Source organism: Budorcas taxicolor, chromosome 20 (assembly GCF_023091745.1).
Source record: "Budorcas taxicolor isolate Tak-1 chromosome 20, Takin1.1, whole genome shotgun sequence".
NCBI lineage: Eukaryota > Metazoa > Chordata > Mammalia > Artiodactyla > Bovidae > Budorcas > Budorcas taxicolor.
This window is the reverse complement of record NC_068929.1, coordinates 11653538-11672198: the sequence shown is the minus strand read 5'-3', so window position 1 is coordinate 11672198 and position 18661 is coordinate 11653538. Positions and strand designations below refer to the sequence as shown.

The window sequence follows — 18661 nt, the reverse complement described above, 5'->3', positions numbered from 1 at the left end:
TCTCCCACGGATCTGGGTCTATCGCCAGGCCTTGGCCTCGCGCTCTGGCCACGCCTCCTCCTCCACCATAGCCCCGCCCACAGGACCCGCCCCTGCGTCACCCAGGCTGCGTGCGTCTCGGGAGCCTGCGCCCTGACGTCACCTTCGTGCGACGCGACGGGCTCTCCTGTTCGCGGCGTGTTTCAGGGGTTTCTCAGAGTATCCACGTGATCTTCTGCATGTTCTCCTGCATAGTCAGGAAGAGGACTGGTGGGGTCCAAGAAATTCTCCTTGACGCTGGGGTGTCTCGGCGGACCGTCCGGGCCCACGGAGGTAAAGGGGGCTCCCAATGAAGGTACCCCAGACTCACATCAGGCCTTCCTTGCTATCTAGCATGTTTCCTTGGGGCTTCCCGGTCTCCGCGGAGTGGCTAAAGCAACTCCTTAAGCAACCTTTCAGGATCCTCGCAATTTAGTTTCTACCTAGATTTTCCTCCTCTACGGTCACTGTCCACTTCTACTGTCCTCCGTTATTAGTCCCTGGAGTAATCCACACCCTTTCAAAGTAGTAGGCAGATTTCCATCTCTGTCTTTGCTTATGTGGTTCTCTCAGTTTCAGGGCCCGCTCTTATTAAGTGGTTAATTGGTTTTAATATTAAAGGCCCAACTGAAATGCACCCTTGGAATGTTTCTGGTAGCCTCCCAGTTAAAGTCTCGTCTGAGCGTTCTGTTTTCTGTATATTACTTATAGCGTGCTTTTGGTATTCTGCCTTGTGATGTAGTAGTACCTAGTTTTCATTCAGTCCCGGTTTTTTTTCAGGCTGTTAGCACTCTGATTGTTTTCTTCCTGTTCATTTTCACGTCACTTCTTGCGTCCGTGCTTTTGCACCGTCTTGCTTCCCCTCTCCTGCCTCTGATGTTGTTCGTCACTTTAATCTGGCAAACCACTGTAAAGTACTTCTTTCGAGGCAGTTATGTTCTCCATCGCCTGTATAGTTGACCCTTGAACACTGCGGTGAGGCAGCTTTCGGGGCCCCTACCTTCTTGGGAGGGATAACTTACAGTGGACTCTCCGTGTATGGGATTCCTCCTGGGCTCTACTTGTGCTTTCAACAAGCTGCAGTTCTGTAGTACTGTGGTATTTACTGTTGAAAAAAAACCTGCTTCTAAGCAGACCCACACAATTCAAAACTGCTGTTCAAGGGTCAGCCGTGCTCTAGTGAGGGGCTAAGGCCCACAGACAGGCTAGATCTGGCCAACTGTCTGTTCTGGGGTCGTCAGTGAGCTATGTATGCTTTTTATAGATGAATGTTTGTGATTTGTTTGATGATGAATATGTGCTAAGTGGCTTCAGTTGTGTCTCACTCTCTGCCATCCTATGGACCTTAGAGCTCCCCAGGCTTCTCTGTCCATGGGGATTCTCCAGGCAAGAAGACTGGAGTGCGTTGCCATACCCTCCTCTAGGGGATCTTTCCCACCCAGGGATCGAACCTGAGTCTCCTGCATCTCCTGAATTGACAGGCAGGTTCTTCACCACTTTGCCACCAGGGAAGCCCTATTTGATGACAGGACACATCATTCAAAGTACATGAAACTTTCTCCCCCTTCTCCAAAGAGTCTCTTTCATTCATAAACAGAATATCATACTTACAGTTATTTGGGGGTAGCTTGTTAGTAAAAAATTTGGAATTTTTTCTTTCTTGGTATGTAAGTAACTACATAATATCCTCCATTTTGCCTGCTGGCCTACAAAGCCTAAAATATTTATTCTTTGGCCTTTTACAGAAAAACTCTGTGGACTTGTGCTTTATAGCAGTGTTTGCACCACCCATGGTTTTAATTTTGTTTCCCATATAACCCAGCGCAATGCTTCCTTTTGTTCCTTTCACAAATATTTCTTTGAAACTGAAGTGTTAGTTGTTCAGTCATGTCTGACTTTTTGTGATTCCATGGACTGTAGCCCACGAGGCTCCTCTGTCCATGGGATTCTCCAGGCAGGAACACTGGAGTGGGTATAGTCATTCCCTTCTCCAGGGGATCTTCCCAACCCAGGAATCGAACTCACATCTCTTGCATTGCAGGCAGATTCTTTACTGTCTGAGCCAGGGAAGCCCCCACTGAGCAATTGTTTTTAGTCTTCCAGACATGAAATGTTCAGTTTTAGTTTGGCCCCTAGAGTCATGTCTGACTCTTTGCCACCCCATGGACTGCAGCATGCCAAGCTTCCCTGTCCATCACCAACTTCCAGAGCCTGCTCAAACTGATGTCCATCGAGTCGGTGATGCCATCCAGCCATCTCATCCTCTGTCATACCCTTCTCCTGCCTTCAGTCTTTTGCAGCGTCAGGCTCTTTTCCAATGAGTCAGTTCTTTCCATCAGGTGGCCCAAGTATTGGAGTTTCAGTTTCAGCATCAGTCCTTTCAATGAATATTCAGAACTGACTTCCTTTAGGACTGACTAGTTTTATCTCCTTGCAGTCCAAGGGACTCTCGAGTCTTTTCCAACACCACAGTTCAAAAGCATCAATTCTTGGGTGGTCAGCTTTCTTTATGGCCCAGCTGTCGTGTCCATACATGACTACTGGAAAAACCATTGCTTTGACTAATGGGGGAAAAAGATCATTATGATGCCATATGATTATGTGAATTGACAGAAATACAGTCGAGTAGGTTATAAAAGACAAGCCCGTAACCTAGCCAAGGAGGTCAGAGGTTTCCTGGAGGATGTGGTTCTTGAATATTAAATGATAACATATTGAAAAGCAGAGACATTACTTTGCCAACAAAGGTCCATCTAGTCAAGGCTATGGTTTTTCCAGTGGTCATGTATGGATGTGAGAGTTGGACTGTGAAGAAAGCTGAGCGCCGAAGAATTGATGCTTTTGAACTGTGGTGTTGGAGAAGACTCTTGAGAGTCCCTTGGACTGCAAGGAGATCCAACCAGTCCATCCTAAAGTAGATCAATCCTGGGTGCTCTTTGGAGGGAATGATGCTAAAGCTGAAGCTCCAGTACTTTGGCCACCTCATGCGAAGAGTTGACTCATTGGAAAAGACCCTGATGCTGGGAGGGATTGAGGGCAGGAGGAAAAGGAAACAACAGAGGATGAGATGGCTGGATGGCATCACTGACTCTATGGACGTGAGTTTGAGTGAACTCTAGGAGTTAGTGATGGACAGGGAGGCCTGGCGTGCTGCGATTCATGGGGTCGCAAAGAGTTGGACATGACTGAGTGACTGAACTGAACTGAACTGAGGAGGTAGATAGAGATCTTTCTTGCCAGAGAGGACAGATGAAGACAGATACTGAGACAAGGAAGAGCATGGTGTGTTAAGTGAGGAAAAAGAAGTGAAGCTGGAAAGATAAGCAAGGGCAAGATTACAGAGGGCCTTAATTCTGTTTGAAGGAGCTTGCACCTTCTTTTCCGGGCAGTTTTGGGCTTTGTAGCAAAAGCTAGATTTGCGTGGTAGTTCGGTAACTCTGACGGCTATTTGGAAGACAGACAGAATTAGGGAAACCTTATATTGCACTATTTCAGTAGTTGAGAAGATGTGAATTAGGGCAGTCTAACTTGGTAGTATGGACATTATGGAGTTTAGAAAGATTTGGAAGGTAAAATCAGCAGCTCTTGCTAAATATTACATGTTAGAAGTGAGAAGGAACGACAAGTTAAGACTGATTCAAGATTCCTAGCTTATGCCAATTACCAGCTGAAATGAAGAGTCTCAGGAGTATATGAAGGCTCTGACCATGTCTGTTTCACTCTGCATTGTACCCCAGTGCCTAAAACAGTGTGTTACTTTGTAAGTACTTCAGTGAACAGAAAAGTTTCCCTTTTTTAAATCATGAATTGCCATGTTTCCTCAAAGCCTTTAAAATATGTTGCACCTGTGTATTTTGGTGTTACTGATACAGTGTTTTCAGACTTTTGAGAATAGATGAGTTGCTCTACTGAATCATTCCTCTGTTGCAAATAAATGGTTTTGGAAAGACATTTCAGCTTAATTGCATGTCAGTTAAAAGTTTTAATTAGTTGTATGGCAGAAACCAGCACAACATTGTAAAACATTTAGGTAAAGTTATTGTAAAGATCCTATGGTATGTGAAGAAGTTTATGCAAAGAAACACTCTTGATGTTGTGAAAAGTTATTTTTTAAACCTTAGATTTAATAGAACAAATGTGGAATTATAAAAGCTTTAATTAATCTTTATTCTGTCACTTTAATTTAGAATTTCACTTCAGAATTGTTTTATTCTTTTCTTTCTTACGTTTAAGCCTTTTAAAATTAACTAACTTAATTTTAATCTTCTACATCAGAATATTAGATTTTTATTTTAAGCTTTTAAATTTAATTTTATTCTTCTACATTAAAATATCAGCTCTGCTTTCTTTTTGGCAGTGTTAGGCTTTCAGGAAGTCAGGTGCCTAGTGAAGTGAAGTCGCTCAGTCGTGTCCAGCTCTTTGTGACCCCATGGACTGTAGCCTACCAGGCTTCTCTATCCATGGGATTTTCCAGGCAAGAGTACCAGAGTGGGGTGCCATTTCCTTCTCCATGGGATCTTCCCAACCCAGGAATCGAACCTGGGTCTCCTGCAATGTGGGCAGACGCTTTACTCTCTTGAGCCATCAAGGAAGCCCGAGGTCCCTAGACTGTGTTCTTACAGGTTAAATGTTGTCTTAAGTTTAATTTTAGGAAGCATTTGTAGTTGCAGTTTCATGTTAATATTTTTTGTTGTTAATAAATGAACGTTCCAAGCAAGTGTGTTTCTCTCTGCTTTGGCAACTGGATGGCTGAGCCAGATTTATTCCCAAGGGCTGTAAATTGGTCAGTGAGGTGTGGGAACATTTGTGTGTAGTCTCTGCGTATAACTGAGCAGATAGTTCACTCTGGTGGCCCTATCTGTTTTTTTCTTGTTTCCTTTAAATTGTCTCTTCTGTATTAACGTTAAATGGTTACTGATCACTGATCTGTAAGCTACCACACAACCTTTGGAAAAGACACAGAGTGAGAATCATAACTGTGTATAGGTTTATGAATAGTAGTAATGTGTATATAAAATTTTTTTTTCAGACATAAGACAGTCACTTTAATTACACCAGTTTCAAACTAGTTACCCTTGGATAACAGTGCAATTACATGAAAGTATGGCTGGTTATAAGCCTGTAGCAATCCAGACATATCCTGTACTTGGTGAAAAAATCACCCAAGATACACTGTACTGGAACAACTATAAGGTAAGTGTAGACAAAATTAAGGGGGTACTGTTTTGCACTTAATGCCAATTTCTCCAGCATTTGTTAGACTTTGGATATGCTAGTAAAGAGTTAATAACTAAAAATAATCTGTCAGTAGCTTATAGTTTGGGTGGAAAATTTGATGTCTGATTTTTTTTTCTTGGAGTTATATAAAAGTCCATATTCCCTAATCAGTTTAATAATACAGGTATCTAACACACGGTAGATGATTAATCAGTGCAAGTGAATTAAATTTTAGAATTTGAATCTCATATGAAAGAAGGTTTAAAAAAATTTTTTTTCCTAATCTCAGGAGGAAGAGATGTAAAATGAATTCTGTGCCATCTGAAAAGGCTAATTAAACGATTTTTCTTTATAAAAAAGATGATTGACTTAATAGAAAAATAGAGGTTGGGATTGGAAAGTTTATAGGAAAGGAAATTTAAGTGGCCAATAAATATACTAAAAGAGCTCCAATTTCACTCATAACTGAATAAATGCAAGTTGGAACAATAATTGGATAATTATTGAATAATAATTTAGATACCTTTTCATGTATAATGTTGGCACAAATGAAAAATTTTGATCATCATTGCTGCTTGAGGTAGGGAAAATTGGTGCAAACTTTTCAAAGGGCAACTCTGGCCTTATCTCTTAAGATAAAAATAACTTGTGGTCTTGTAAGTTACACAGCTTGCAACTTAATCAGTGAATAAACTCTCCAAAATTTGTGTATGTTATCCTTATGTGTAAAGATGCTTGTTGAAGTATTATTTATAATATTAGAAATCTCAGAAAAACCTGTTTGTTAGTAGTGGACTGGTAAAGTAAATTATGGTATATCTTATAATGGATGGTAAAGCTATTGCTCATATGAAAAGTTAGCTAAGATGTGTTAATGAAAAAAAGGCAAGGTACAAAGTAGCCTGCATGGTTGTAACTCTGTTAATACTCTCTATTATTTTTCATTAAGACACCTGTTCAGATCAAGGAGTTTGGTGCAGTGTCAAAAGTAGACTTTTCTTCCCAGCCTCCATATAACTATGCAGTCACAGCTTCTTCAAGGGTAAATGTCATATTTTTCTTTTACGTCGTTTATATTTACTGCTGTTCTTGAGCCATCTAGTAAAATGCTCTGTTTTTTATCTTGTAGATTCACATTTATGGCCGATACTCCCAAGAACCTATAAAAACCTTTTCCCGATTTAAAGACACAGCATACTGTGCTACTTTTCGACAGGATGGTAGACTCCTTGTGGCTGGTAGTGAAGATGGTGGTGTTCAGCTTTTTGATATAAGTGGGAGGGCTCCCCTCAGGCAGTTTGAAGGCCATACTAAGTAAGAGACACTTGTTGTTTTGTTTTTTTAATTGAAGTATAATTAGCATACATTCTGTTAGTTTCAGATGCACAACATAATGCTTCGGTATTTGTGTATATTGTGTAATGATCGTCACAATAAACTGGTTAGTATCTGTCACCATGCAGTTACAGATAGTTGTTTTTCTGTACTTTTGTTTTGTTGTAAGTTCAGTTGGTTTTACAGGCTTTGGAAGAGAGTTCTGTGACGATTCTTTACCTTTATGGACTTTATTTCCTGGTTGTTCTAAGACAGAGTGCATAACCTGGTTCAGTCCTATGGTCCATTTTGATGGGGCTCATGAATGCCCTAGAATTTTTTGTGACATTTTAGGAAGTGTGTGTTTCTCTATGTAGACGTCCTATAGCTTTCATTAACTTCTCAGTGAGTTTTGTGACCCCATTGAGGTTGTAAAGGCACCCTCACAGCTATTACGGAGAATGCAAGAGGCCTGGATTATATTAGAGTTTGCTTTTTGAAATCAAGTTGGAAGGTGGGATTTTTTTTCTACTTGTATTTGGTGTTTTGCTTCTTAAAAATTAAACAGGCGAAGGCAGTTTTATAACTTTGTTTCAGGATTACCAATGTCATCACTGATTTTAAATCTCAAAAGTGTTTTTTATAGTATATTATCAGGATAGTCTTAGTTCATCAGTGAAATGTTTTAAGTATAGCAAATTCATGGAACATGATCCTGCTTAGTGTCAAGTCTCCTTAGAATTTTTTAAGAACTACCCATTTTTAAATTTTTTAAAGTAACTTTGTGCCAACATTTAGAACATTTAACTTTCCACTGAGCAGCAAAGTAGAAATGTTAACATATCAGAAAATATAATTTTAAGGCCGTTGTTCAGTATTTTTATTTTCATAGTACAGGGGATATATACATTTTAAATTGGCTTGAGGATAAACGTGTTTTAAAGATTTTTTAAGATTTTCTTTTTCTCTCATGATTTCTCTCTACAATTACTTGCTGGAAATGAGCTGCTTTTCTTGTTATTTAGGATGTTAGAAGATAGCAGAAATAATTTTTTCTTGCTTTTTGATATATTGATTCTTGATTTTTCAGAGCAGTTCATTCAGTAGATTTTACAGCTGACAAATATCATGTGGTTTCTGGGGCCGATGATTATACAGTTAAATTATGGGACATTCCAAACTCCAAAGAAATTCTGACATTCAAAGAACATTCTGATTATGTGAGGTGTGGATGTGCTAGCAAACTGAACCCAGATCTCTTTGTCACAGGTTAGTGAAATCTTTTTCTTCCCTCTTGAAGTTGGTAATTTTATTGATATACTTGGATGTTGTTTTGGGATTCTTTTTCAAAGAGATATGTATGTATTTATCCTGTTGTTTTCTTTTCTTTTTCTTCTTTGGGGGATTGTTCTTAGTGGTGCTCCACATGTGATTTGAAACATCGTGCTCTGATTTTCAGAGCTCCCCCAGTGGTCAGGAAGCAGAGGTGATGCAGTCCAGTCGTCATGGGCGTCTGTGTCAGACTCCCAGATGACTTAATCGTCTGAAGGCAGGAATAATGTAAGGTTCCATGTAGGTTAGTGTTTCAGAAACAGACAGTGGTAACAGACGGTTTAGAAGTACTGTATCTTCTTGAGTATACATATGTCTTTAAAATTTCATCTAAGCCTTTTTTCCTTTTAAAAGTTTTGTTTGAATAAGCACACACACACACACATTTTTGTTTTAGGGTCATATGATCATACTGTGAAGATGTTTGATGCACGAACAAACCAGAGTGTTATCTCTGTTGAGCATGGACAGCCAGTGGAGAGTGTCCTGCTTTTTCCCTCTGGAGGTCTTCTGGTATCAGCAGGTATTTCTTTTAAAAATTGCTTCACCAATATTGTTTGTCTCAAGTCAGGTATTTCTTTGTCAGTGTGCACTTGAATTGCACATTTAGTTTTTTGCTCAGACAGGTGATAAGTGGGATAGGCAAGCAGTTTTTATTTACTGAGTACCTTCTATGAACCAGGCACTGTGCTTTTATAGACGTATTCTCTCCAGTCCCCTACTGCTACTGCTAAGTCACTTTGGTCATGTCCGACTCTGTGTGACCCCATATACAGCAGCCCAGCAGGCTCCCCCGTCCCTGGGATTCTCCAGGCAAGAACACTGGATTGGGTTGCCATTTCCTTCTCCAATGCATGAAAGTGAAAAGTGAAAGTGAAGTCGCTCAGTCGTGTCCGACCCTTAGTGACCCCGTGGACTGCAGCCTACCAGGCTCCTCTGCCCATGGGATTTTCCAGGCAAGAGTACTGGAGTGGGGTGCCATTGCCTTCTGCTGCTGCTGCTGCTAAGTCACTTCATTTGTGTCCGACTCTGTGTGACCCCATAGACGGCAGCCCACCAGGCTCCCCGTCCCTGGGATTCTTCAGGCAAGAACACTGGAGTGGGTTGGCCATTGCCTTCTAGATGTGCTTAAAAGATAGTTTTCTGTGTTTTACAAAATAAAGAGAAAGTTTTAAGTAATTTGTCCAAGAAAAAGTGGTAAGTAGCAAATCAGCAGTCTCAGAATTTGAGAGCCCGTGTTGTGTACTTACCCAGAAATCCAGGTCGGACTCCTGCTGTTGTTCCTACATATGAGATCTGTAGCTGCTTTTGAAAACACAGGTTCTTTCAGATCTAGAATTAGGCTTCTCTCTTTTTACGTGACTCTTGATTGAAATGGCCTTACCCAGCAAAGAACTGATAGTGCTGGAGGAGGAGATAATGTGGCTCAGAGTGGCCTCAGTGTATTTTTTGTCAAGTTGAAACTAAGGTGTTTTTTTTCATTATTGTTCATAGTGCATTTTCAGATTTATAATGGAAGTAGTAAATTGGCTTTTTTCATTTGTTAAGTCAAAATTCATTAGAAGAATACATAGGTAGTGTATAGCTTTGCTTTGTTTTTTTGCTTAATTCTAAAATCCAAATAGAAGTTATCCCATTTTATACTCTTTTCCTCATACCTATTTGAATTCAAAATAAGTTGATAATATTGTCAGAGTTTCTATTTTTCTGGCTGTTATTTTGAGAAATGGAAGTACGTACAAGTTGAACAGGGAGAATGGAGGTCTGTGTGCCAGTCTCCGTCTGTCACTATTAATTGTGTGACCTTGGGCAATCCCTTAACCAATATAGATAGACCTTGAAAATGAGAGGTCTGTCTGACCGCTGGGCGAGGTCAGTGGTTTCGAACTGTGGTCTCTTTCATGAGCTGCTGCCCGTGGGGAGACAGGGCAGGCCCTTTTTCACAGTCAGGATGGGTAAGAACTTTGTCCCCACCAACCCCAGCTTCCTTGTCCCCTCCCACCCCTAGCTCTCCAGCCTCTTTTTCTGTTTTACCTGCTAGACTTTTGCTTAATACTTACTTGAAAGAAAAGATGCCAATTAAAAAATTTTTTTAAACCATTGGATTAAATTGCTTTTAAGAATGCTTCCAGTTCTTAGAGTAAAAGTTACAGAGAAGTTTTTCAGTTTTGTTGGGATTCACAGAAATTTTAGGAAACGATATCTTTGTTATTCTTTCCCATTTTTGTACAAAATTCCTTTGAGGAATGATTTTATGGTGGTTTTCAGTTGTTTTCCAAATTAAACTAATGATTATTTCTTTTTGTAGGAGGTCGGTATGTTAAAGTCTGGGACATGCTAAAAGGAGGACAGTTGCTAGTGTCTTTGAAAAATCATCATAAAACTGTGACATGTTTATGTCTCAGCAGCTCTGGACAGAGGTTACTCTCTGGCTCACTGGATAGGTTAGCATTTTAGTTTTCTTTCTTAATCATTCTTAGTGTCCTTATGTTTACTGCTTGAAGAAATGTTATTTCTGCACAACTTGTGATAGCATTAACATGCTGCCAGATGATTTCCATGAAAAAATCTGTTGAGTTGAAAATAGTTTTGACCTTTCATTTATACATAGCAAACTTATTTTCTCCTTTGGTGTAATTTTTTGCTTTAATTTATATACTTCAGGAATTTATTGAATCATTTGAATATTCTTTTAAAATAATTTGTTATTCTGTAGTTTTCTTTTAAAATCATTATTATATATTTTGAAATACTTATGAGTCTGTGTATATATATTCTAGCTTATATTCTTTGAAATTTAAAACTTTGTATAAAAATTTCTATGTGTTAATGTCTGAAAATTACATATTTCTAAATATTACTATTTTCAGTAGGTATTAGTGTTTCACTAGTTAATGTTCTAGAACAGTGCTGTACAACAGAAACACAGTCTGAGTTACATATGTAATTTTCAGTTTTGCCAGCCATGTTTAAAAGGTAAAATTAATAATATATTAACTCTAAAATATTATTTTAGTATGTAATCAGCATAAAATTATTAATGATAGACCAGAAACAAGTTCAGCCTCATATACGTGCCTGATGATACTTTATGATTTAAGTGAAATATAGTTGTATTTAATAGAAAAATATTTTTATACTGCCTCAATTTTAAAATTAAGTAAAATAAATTCACTTCTTTTTCAGTGGCCACATTTTAAGTGCTCATGAGCCACCTGTGGCTAGAGCAATGACCCAGTTCTAGAGTTTACTTTCATTTATCTGTTGTCGCTCCTTTTATTTCCATATTTCTTTTTTCACTGTTATGTAAAGCCTTGGTTTTTCAGCATATTTATTAAAAAGTATACATATTTTAAAAGCTAGAAAATACTTCTGATACAGAGGAACTTACCATGTAAATATAAAGCAGATTCCCTGCAGTAGTATTACTAGACAGTTTGGGACTTGATTTTTAGATGTGCCCCTTCAAAAGCTCTTGGTAAGTTAGCTCTGTTCATTGTAGTTCTCAACCCAGAGTGCCTTTTGTCCCTCAGGGGCTGTTCGCACTCTCTGTGGACGTTTTCGGTTATTGTCACAGCCTGGGGTTAGAGTGTTCTTGGTATGTAGGGAGAGGAGGTCACAGATGCTCCTGAAGATCCTGCAATGCACAGGACAGCCACCATTACAAAGAATTATCCTGCCCACAGTGTCAGTGATGATGAGTGAAGCCGAGAAACCCTGTTCTTTTGGCTTTGATGGACTTTGATGCTGTTTCTTTAGTTTTGAGTTTCATCTTCAGGAGACAGTGATCTATCCTTCTGGTGGCTGGTTGAAGCCTTTATGCACACAATAAAAAAGAGTTCTTTTTTTTTTTAAATTTATTTATTTTAACTGGAGGCTAATTACTTTACAATATTGTATTGGGTTTGCCATACATCAACATGAATCCGCCACGGGTCTACGTTTTTAAAAGAGATTCAGTGATAAATTACTTTGTAACTAATATTACTAATCATTTTTCTTCATTGTTGTATGTTTTACTATTCATATATTGAATTTTAAAAAATAGTAATTTTTTATACTCATTTCTAAGATGCTTTGTGACAAAGCTCTTTTTTCTTTTCTGGTTAGGAAGGTGAAAGTATACAGCACAACTTCCTACAAAGTAGTCCACAGTGTTGATTATACAGCTTCAATTCTGAGTCTTGCACTTGCAGTAAGTATGCTTTTAGCTCTTTAAAAAAAAAACAACTTTGTCTGTTAAGTGAAACTAACATAAAGTATTAGGGTTTATCTTTGCATTTGAAGAAGTATTATTTTCTTCTTGTCATATTAGATAATTGGGTTAAGACAATTGCTGGAATATATGAGTTGTCTCAATAACTAAGCGTGAATTCAGATTTAGGTCCTACTCATTGTACAACTCAAACTAACTGTAGTGTTGTGTAGGCATTGTTAACATTAAGGGCAGGACCTGGAAAGTAGATAAATCTGTCTTCAGCACATTTACCTAAGGGGTAAACACTTCAAAAAGTCAGGTTGGCTCTCTCTAAGCCAAAAAACAAAAGGGCGGGTCGGGGGGCGGGTAGACAAAGGAGCAACAAAATGAAATGTCTCCTTTTCTTTGGTAACTGCTCTTTCTGGAGTGTTTAGTGTCAAGTTTCATGAGCTATTGAGGAGGAGGAATAGGTTTGAACACCTTACACAGCTGAACTGGGAGTGGGAAAGAAGTTGTAAAACGTTTTCTTGACAAGATGTCGGAAAGTGGTGCCACCGCTGGGGCTCCGTGCTGGCGCTAGTGGGAAAGAATGCACCTGCCAGCGCAGGAGATGTGGGAGACGTGGGTCCAGTCCCTGGGTTGGGAAGATGCCCTGGAGGAGGGCAGGGCAACCCACTCCAGTTTTCTTGCCAGGAGAATCCTGTGGACAGAGAAACCTGGCCGGCTATAGTCTATAGGGTCATAAAAGGGTAGGACACGACTAAAGCCACTTAGCACGGGTCCACACACGTGTGCTACCACGTCATTCTTTTTCTAGGAAGAGGGTATGGGGAAAAATTATTTTGGAAATATTTCCTAAGATGTTATTAACTGTGTATTATTATACCAACTGGCAGTGATAATTTCCAAGTATAATTAAAAAAAAGAAAATTTCTCGGTGGTGTCTGACTCTTTGTGACCCCATGAACTATACAGTCCATGGAATTCTCCGGGCCAGATTACTGCAGTGGTAGCCTTTCCCTTCTCCAGGGGATCTTCCCAACCCAGGGAAAGAACTCAGGTCTCCCTCATTGCAGGTGGATTCTTTACCAGCTGAGCCACAAAGGGGAAGCCCGAGAATACTGGAGTGGATAGCCTATCCCTTCTCCAGCAGATCCTATCAAACAGTAGTATCTTAGAGGAATAAAATGATTTTACTTTAACTTTTCACATAGGTCAGTCATGGTTAGGCAGAGAATCAGTATCCTAATGGAACTCTTGATCAAAGTATGGACAAGTAGCAAGCACATTATAAATGGTATTTGGAAGAAAAAGCAAGATGAATTATGAGTTCCTAATACACTAACTTACTTTTCTAATTGCTCTTAGCATGAAGATGAGACAATAGTTGTAGGAATGACCAATGGAATACTGAGTGTTAAACATCGGAAATCTGAAGCAAAGAAGGATTCGGTGCCCAGGAGAAGGCGGCCTGCATATCGAACTTTTATTAAGGGAAAAAATTATATGAAACAACAGGTATTTGTATATTTCATATGTATATTTCTTAAAAGATGAAAGTTGTTAGAATAGCCAGCTTCATCCCTGCACATTACTGAAAAAGTGTAGTTCACCTGGCAGTTAGCTTCATTTTTAACTTGATTTTACTTTTCTGTACATCATATTTATCTCCAGATTGCTAGATTGGGGACATTAAATTAATAAGTAATGGGGATGTAACTGTCCAGTTTTCCTAAAACAATTTGTTGAAGAAACTGTCTAATGATACTTCTTAATGCCCTGAATCTTGGCAGCATTACTGTGCTCAGAACAGTGTCTTTCACACACTGTCTGGTTTGATCTTCTAAATCACCCTGAGAAAGAATAATATCTCCATTTGACATCTGAGAAGATGGAGATAGAAAGAAGTTATGATTGATCCAGGATTTCTTTATTGGGACCAGGCGGTTGCTCAGATTCTTGTTTTCTCTTTCTACTCAGTGACTGCTTGCTGTGTAACGAGAGTTGCAGCGAGCAGTGTCTGCCCAGGATGGAGATGTTGTGTGTGGATCCTAAGTTAAAATCACAGGCCACTAAGAACATGGTCATGTGGCAGATTGTTGTGTTTTCATTTGATTGACTTCATGGGCTTATGACCCTTATTTATGATAGGGTTCAAGGACACTGTGGAACTATGATTATTTTGAATGAAACTCTGTTTGGATATTGATTTTTCTTTGTAAATTTGCTTTTCAATGCAGGATGACATTTTGATCAACAGACCATCAAAGAAACATCTAGAATTGTATGACAGGGATCTGAAAAACTTCCGGATCTCTAAGGCACTTGACAGAGTCCTTGAGGTGAGTCAGTAACGTGTGTGCGATTTTTCTTTTTGTAAAAACTTTTTTTTTAGAGCAGCTTTAGGTTCAGAGCATAATTGAGGGGAAGGTACAGAGCTTCCCCATCTGCCATCTGCCCCACACATGCATAGCCTGTATATTTGTTGCAACTGATCAACCTACAAGGACATTATTTTTTATTTTTATAATTCATTTTTAGCTGCACTGGGTCTTCGTTGCTGTGTGGGCTTTCTTTAGTTGTGACAAGTGAGGTCTTCTCTCTAGTTACAGTTCACGGGAGTGTCCTGGTGGCTTCTTTTGTTATGGAGCATGGACTCTAGCCTTGATGTACTTCTTTCCCAGTTTGGAACCAGTCAGATCACCTCATGGCAAATAGGTGGGGAAACAGTGACAGACTTTATTTTCTTGGGCTCCAAAATCACTGCAGATGGTGGCTGCAACCATGAAATGAAAAAGACACTTGGTTCTTTGTAGAAAACTATGACCAACCTAGACAGCATATTAAAAAGCAGAGACATTACTTTGCAGACAAAGGTCCATCTAGTCAAAGCTGTGATTTTTCCAGTAGTCATGTATGGATGTGAGAGTTGGACTATAAAGAAAGCTGAGCGCTGAAGAATTGATGCTTTTGAAGTGTGGTGTTGGAGGGCCCCTTGGACTGCAAGGAGATCCAACCAGTCAGTCCTAAAGGAAATCAGTCCTGAATATTCATTGGAAGGACTGATGCTGAAGCTGAAACTCTCCAATCCTTTGGCCACTTGATGCGAAGAACTAAGTCATCTACAAAGACCCTGATGCTGGGAAAGATTGAGATGGTTGGATAGCATCACATATTCAATGGACATGAGCTGGAGCAAGCTCCTGGAGTTGGTGATGGACAGGGAAGCCTGGTGTGCTACAGTCCATGGGGTTGCAAAAAGCTGGACACAGCTGAGCAGCTGAACTGATGAACTTGAAAGTGCCGGGCTTCAGTAGTGGCAGTGCATGGGCTTAGTTGCATGGGCTTAGTTGCCCTGTGGCATGTGAAATCATCCCAGACCAGGGATTGAATACAGGTTTCCTGCACTGGCGCAGGCAAATTCTTAGCCACTGGGCCACCAGGGAATTCTGGAGCTTGAAAAAATTTTTTTATTTTTAACTTTTTATTTTGTATTGGGGTATAGCCAGTTAACAGTGTTGTGATAGTTTCAGGTAGACAGTGAAGGGACTGTTCATGTATTCATTCAGCTGTAAATGTATCCATTCAGCTATAAATGTATCCATTCTTTCCCAAGCTCCCCTCCCTTCCAGGCTGCCATATAACATTGAGTTTATTTTTAAAAGAATTATTTTGTTTCTTGCCATGACTCAAAATTGGGAAGGAAAAAAACCCATTTAAATTTGGTAATTATTAATGAGTACTAAGACTGATTCTTTTCTTGTGCTGCTCATGTTGACTCTGAAAAATTTTCTAGCCCACTTGTACGGTAAAGACACCCGAGGTTACAGTTTCCATCATAAAGGAGCTAAATCGAAGAGGAGTCCTTGCGAATGCCCTTGCAGGTCGAGATGAAAAGGAAATCAGTCATGTTCTTAATTTTTTGATAAGGTATGTTTTCTGTCTCTGAAATGCATGTATTTTGCATCTGAAATTTTATCTCCAAATTTACTTTTAGTTTGAGCTTTGTAGAGAACTGACAGAACAGTTTAGTAAATCTGCTTTAAGGATTTTTTAAAAGTTTACAGGTTTCAGTAAACAGATTTTTTGCTTCGTAGGAATCTGTCTCAGCCAAGATTTGCCCCTGTTTTGATTAATGCTGCTGAAATAATTATTGGTAAGTAGTTGCTAAAATTCTAGCATGCTTGAAGAAGTAGAGGTGTCAGATAATGAAATCAAATAGATTGAAATACCTTGTCTTTATCAAGTCTCCAGTAAAGATTTCATGGAGAAAACAATAATAGTAAATCAGTGCATTTTAAAGTAGAGTAGAATGTTTACAATGGATTGGCTTTCAATTGCTGGCACTAGGGTTAATACAATTTAAAAAGTTTTTTTCTTTAAATACCTACAATGACCGTGACTAATTTTTAATGAGAAAATGAAAAATAAGTCAGAATTATTTCTCTCTGAAATACATTTATTCAGATGGATTGTTTATGTAAAGCATAAATTGTACAAGTACAGAGTTTTTGGTGTTTTTTATATTTAATATTTTTATACTTTTTCTAAATTCTGCTGTTCATGTTTTGTTTAGAAAGATGTTTATAGTTAATGTTTCCTCTCTTTCTAGATATATATCTTCCTGTGATTGGTCAGTCACCTGTAGTTGATAAAAAGTTTTTGGTACTTCAAGGACTTGTAGAAAAAGAGATTGATTACCAGCGAGAACTACTGGAAACCTTGGGGATGATGGATATGCTTTTTGCTACCATGACAAGGAAAGAAAGCACTTCTGTGTTGCAGCATAATACATCTGATGGATTTCTAGAGAACAATAAGATTGAATCGTAGTGTCTGCTTAATAGGAAACGTAAGAACTCCTAACATGAAATAGATTTGATGCTATTAACTACTGGGAAGAGAATCTCTTTGATACATTAAAAAAATCTATTTGCAGAAGCAATTTTATAGAAGAGACTGGAATAACTATGCTTGGAAAATAAGAAACTTTTTAAACATGGTTTTCCATGTTCTGTTTTGAATTATTTCATGGCATCTTCAGCCGGAAGAGATCTCAGTTTTGGTCATAGTGTATGTCCATCTTGGACAGGTCGACATTAATTTTCATATAGCTGAGTTCTGTTTCAACGTTTGAGTAGACACTCAGAACTCTGGAGAGGGTTCCGACTTAAGAATCCTGCCAGAGGAACAGGGCTTTAGTTTTTCCTTCTGTCGTGGAAAAACAAGAAAACAAATGGCAACGACCAGCGAATTCTGTAATCAGTGCACTTGGGGTCCCCAGGCTCCAGCTGAATGTGGCCCCTTTCCTTGCTGTCGTCATTTGCCCCAGGTCACAAGTGCCACCTCAGCTGGTAATTGGGCTGCATCTGTTCCCGGTGTGGCATCTTAGTGGCCAGCTCCGAATGCTTGACACGAGTTTGACATGTATTCAGAGTGTGTGATGAGGAAGATTTGATAGCTAGAAATTGTGCTTACCAGCCTGTGTGTTCTTTTTCTTCCCGTAATCTTGACTGCTGCTTGGGACAGGGCCTGCAGGTAGGCCTTCGGGACCATATTTATCCTCTTCCCCTCAGTATGCAGCCTTTCTACCAGCTTTTCAGCTTGTTTCAGGTCAGGGGAATGATAAAATTTGCAATTTCTCTTGTGACCAATAGCCTTTCAGCCTTTTTATATGTATATTTGGAGCTTATCTTGCCGCTACCTACCTCTGAAAACCATTTTCTTTGGCCTGTATTTAGGTTATTTTTCCCTCCTCTATTCTTAACATCATTTTGTGTTTCAGAACCCCTTGTATTTTTTATGTTTTTTTTAGGTTCAACGTAAATCACATATTTTATAAAGAGACTCTTATTTTCTTCTTGACTTTCTGGGATGTATCAATTCCTGATGGAGAGTCACTGACTATTCATTTCTAGCACACTGATTTTACACTTGGTCCCTTTTCCACCTTCCCCCAGTTCCTGAAGAAGTTAACTGTTTGTAAGGAAATATGTCTTAGGCTAGAAGAGTCCTTAATTAAAGGAAGATTTGTAATTGCAGTCGCCTCTTAAATTCACTTCCAGTTCTTTGAATTTATATGTGTATTTTTAAAGCAGAAAGAAGTATTCCCATGTTCTGATAAGGATGTGTGCTCAAACAGAGAGTCTGGTTTTCCCTTCATGAATTGATTTAAGCCATTATGAAGCCCAGTGGCTTATAAGAAACCAAGAATTTGCTTCCTTGAGTAATTATGAGATTAGTCAAGATCAGAAGCTGTGTCTTTATGTTGCTGCTGCTAAGTCGCTTCAGTCATGTCCGACTCTGTGCGACCCCATAGATGGCAGCCCATCAGGCTCCAACGTCCCTGGGATTCTCCAGGCAAGAACACTGGAGTGGGTTGCCATTTCCTTCTCCAATGCATGAAAGTGAAAAGTGAAAGTGAAGTTGCTCAGTAAAAATTTATAAGTTATTTTTTAAATTTCATAAATACACTGATAAATGGGATACTAGTAAAGCTGAAAGGTTGAGGTTCTTCCAAAAAAGCCAGTTAAGACGAGTTTTTTGACAAGGATTTTCTCATAGATTATTTGATCTGGTTCT

The 18661-nt window shown here is 39.1% G+C and overlaps 1 protein-coding gene across 1 annotated transcript; it reads left to right on the top strand.

Moving 5' to 3' along the window:
* Positions 1-203: 203 nt before the first annotated feature.
* Positions 204-17452, top strand: UTP15 (UTP15 small subunit processome component). Its single transcript, XM_052659236.1, has 13 exons — positions 204-312; positions 5048-5211; positions 6185-6277; positions 6365-6549; positions 7640-7818; positions 8279-8404; positions 10190-10325; positions 11992-12076; positions 13448-13597; positions 14320-14421; positions 15876-16009; positions 16177-16235; positions 16692-17452. Exons 2-13 carry the CDS (start codon positions 5122-5124, stop codon positions 16910-16912), a joined length of 1560 nt encoding a protein of 519 aa, XP_052515196.1. The 5' UTR covers positions 204-312; positions 5048-5121; the 3' UTR covers positions 16913-17452.
* The last annotated feature ends 1209 nt before the right edge of the window (positions 17453-18661 follow it).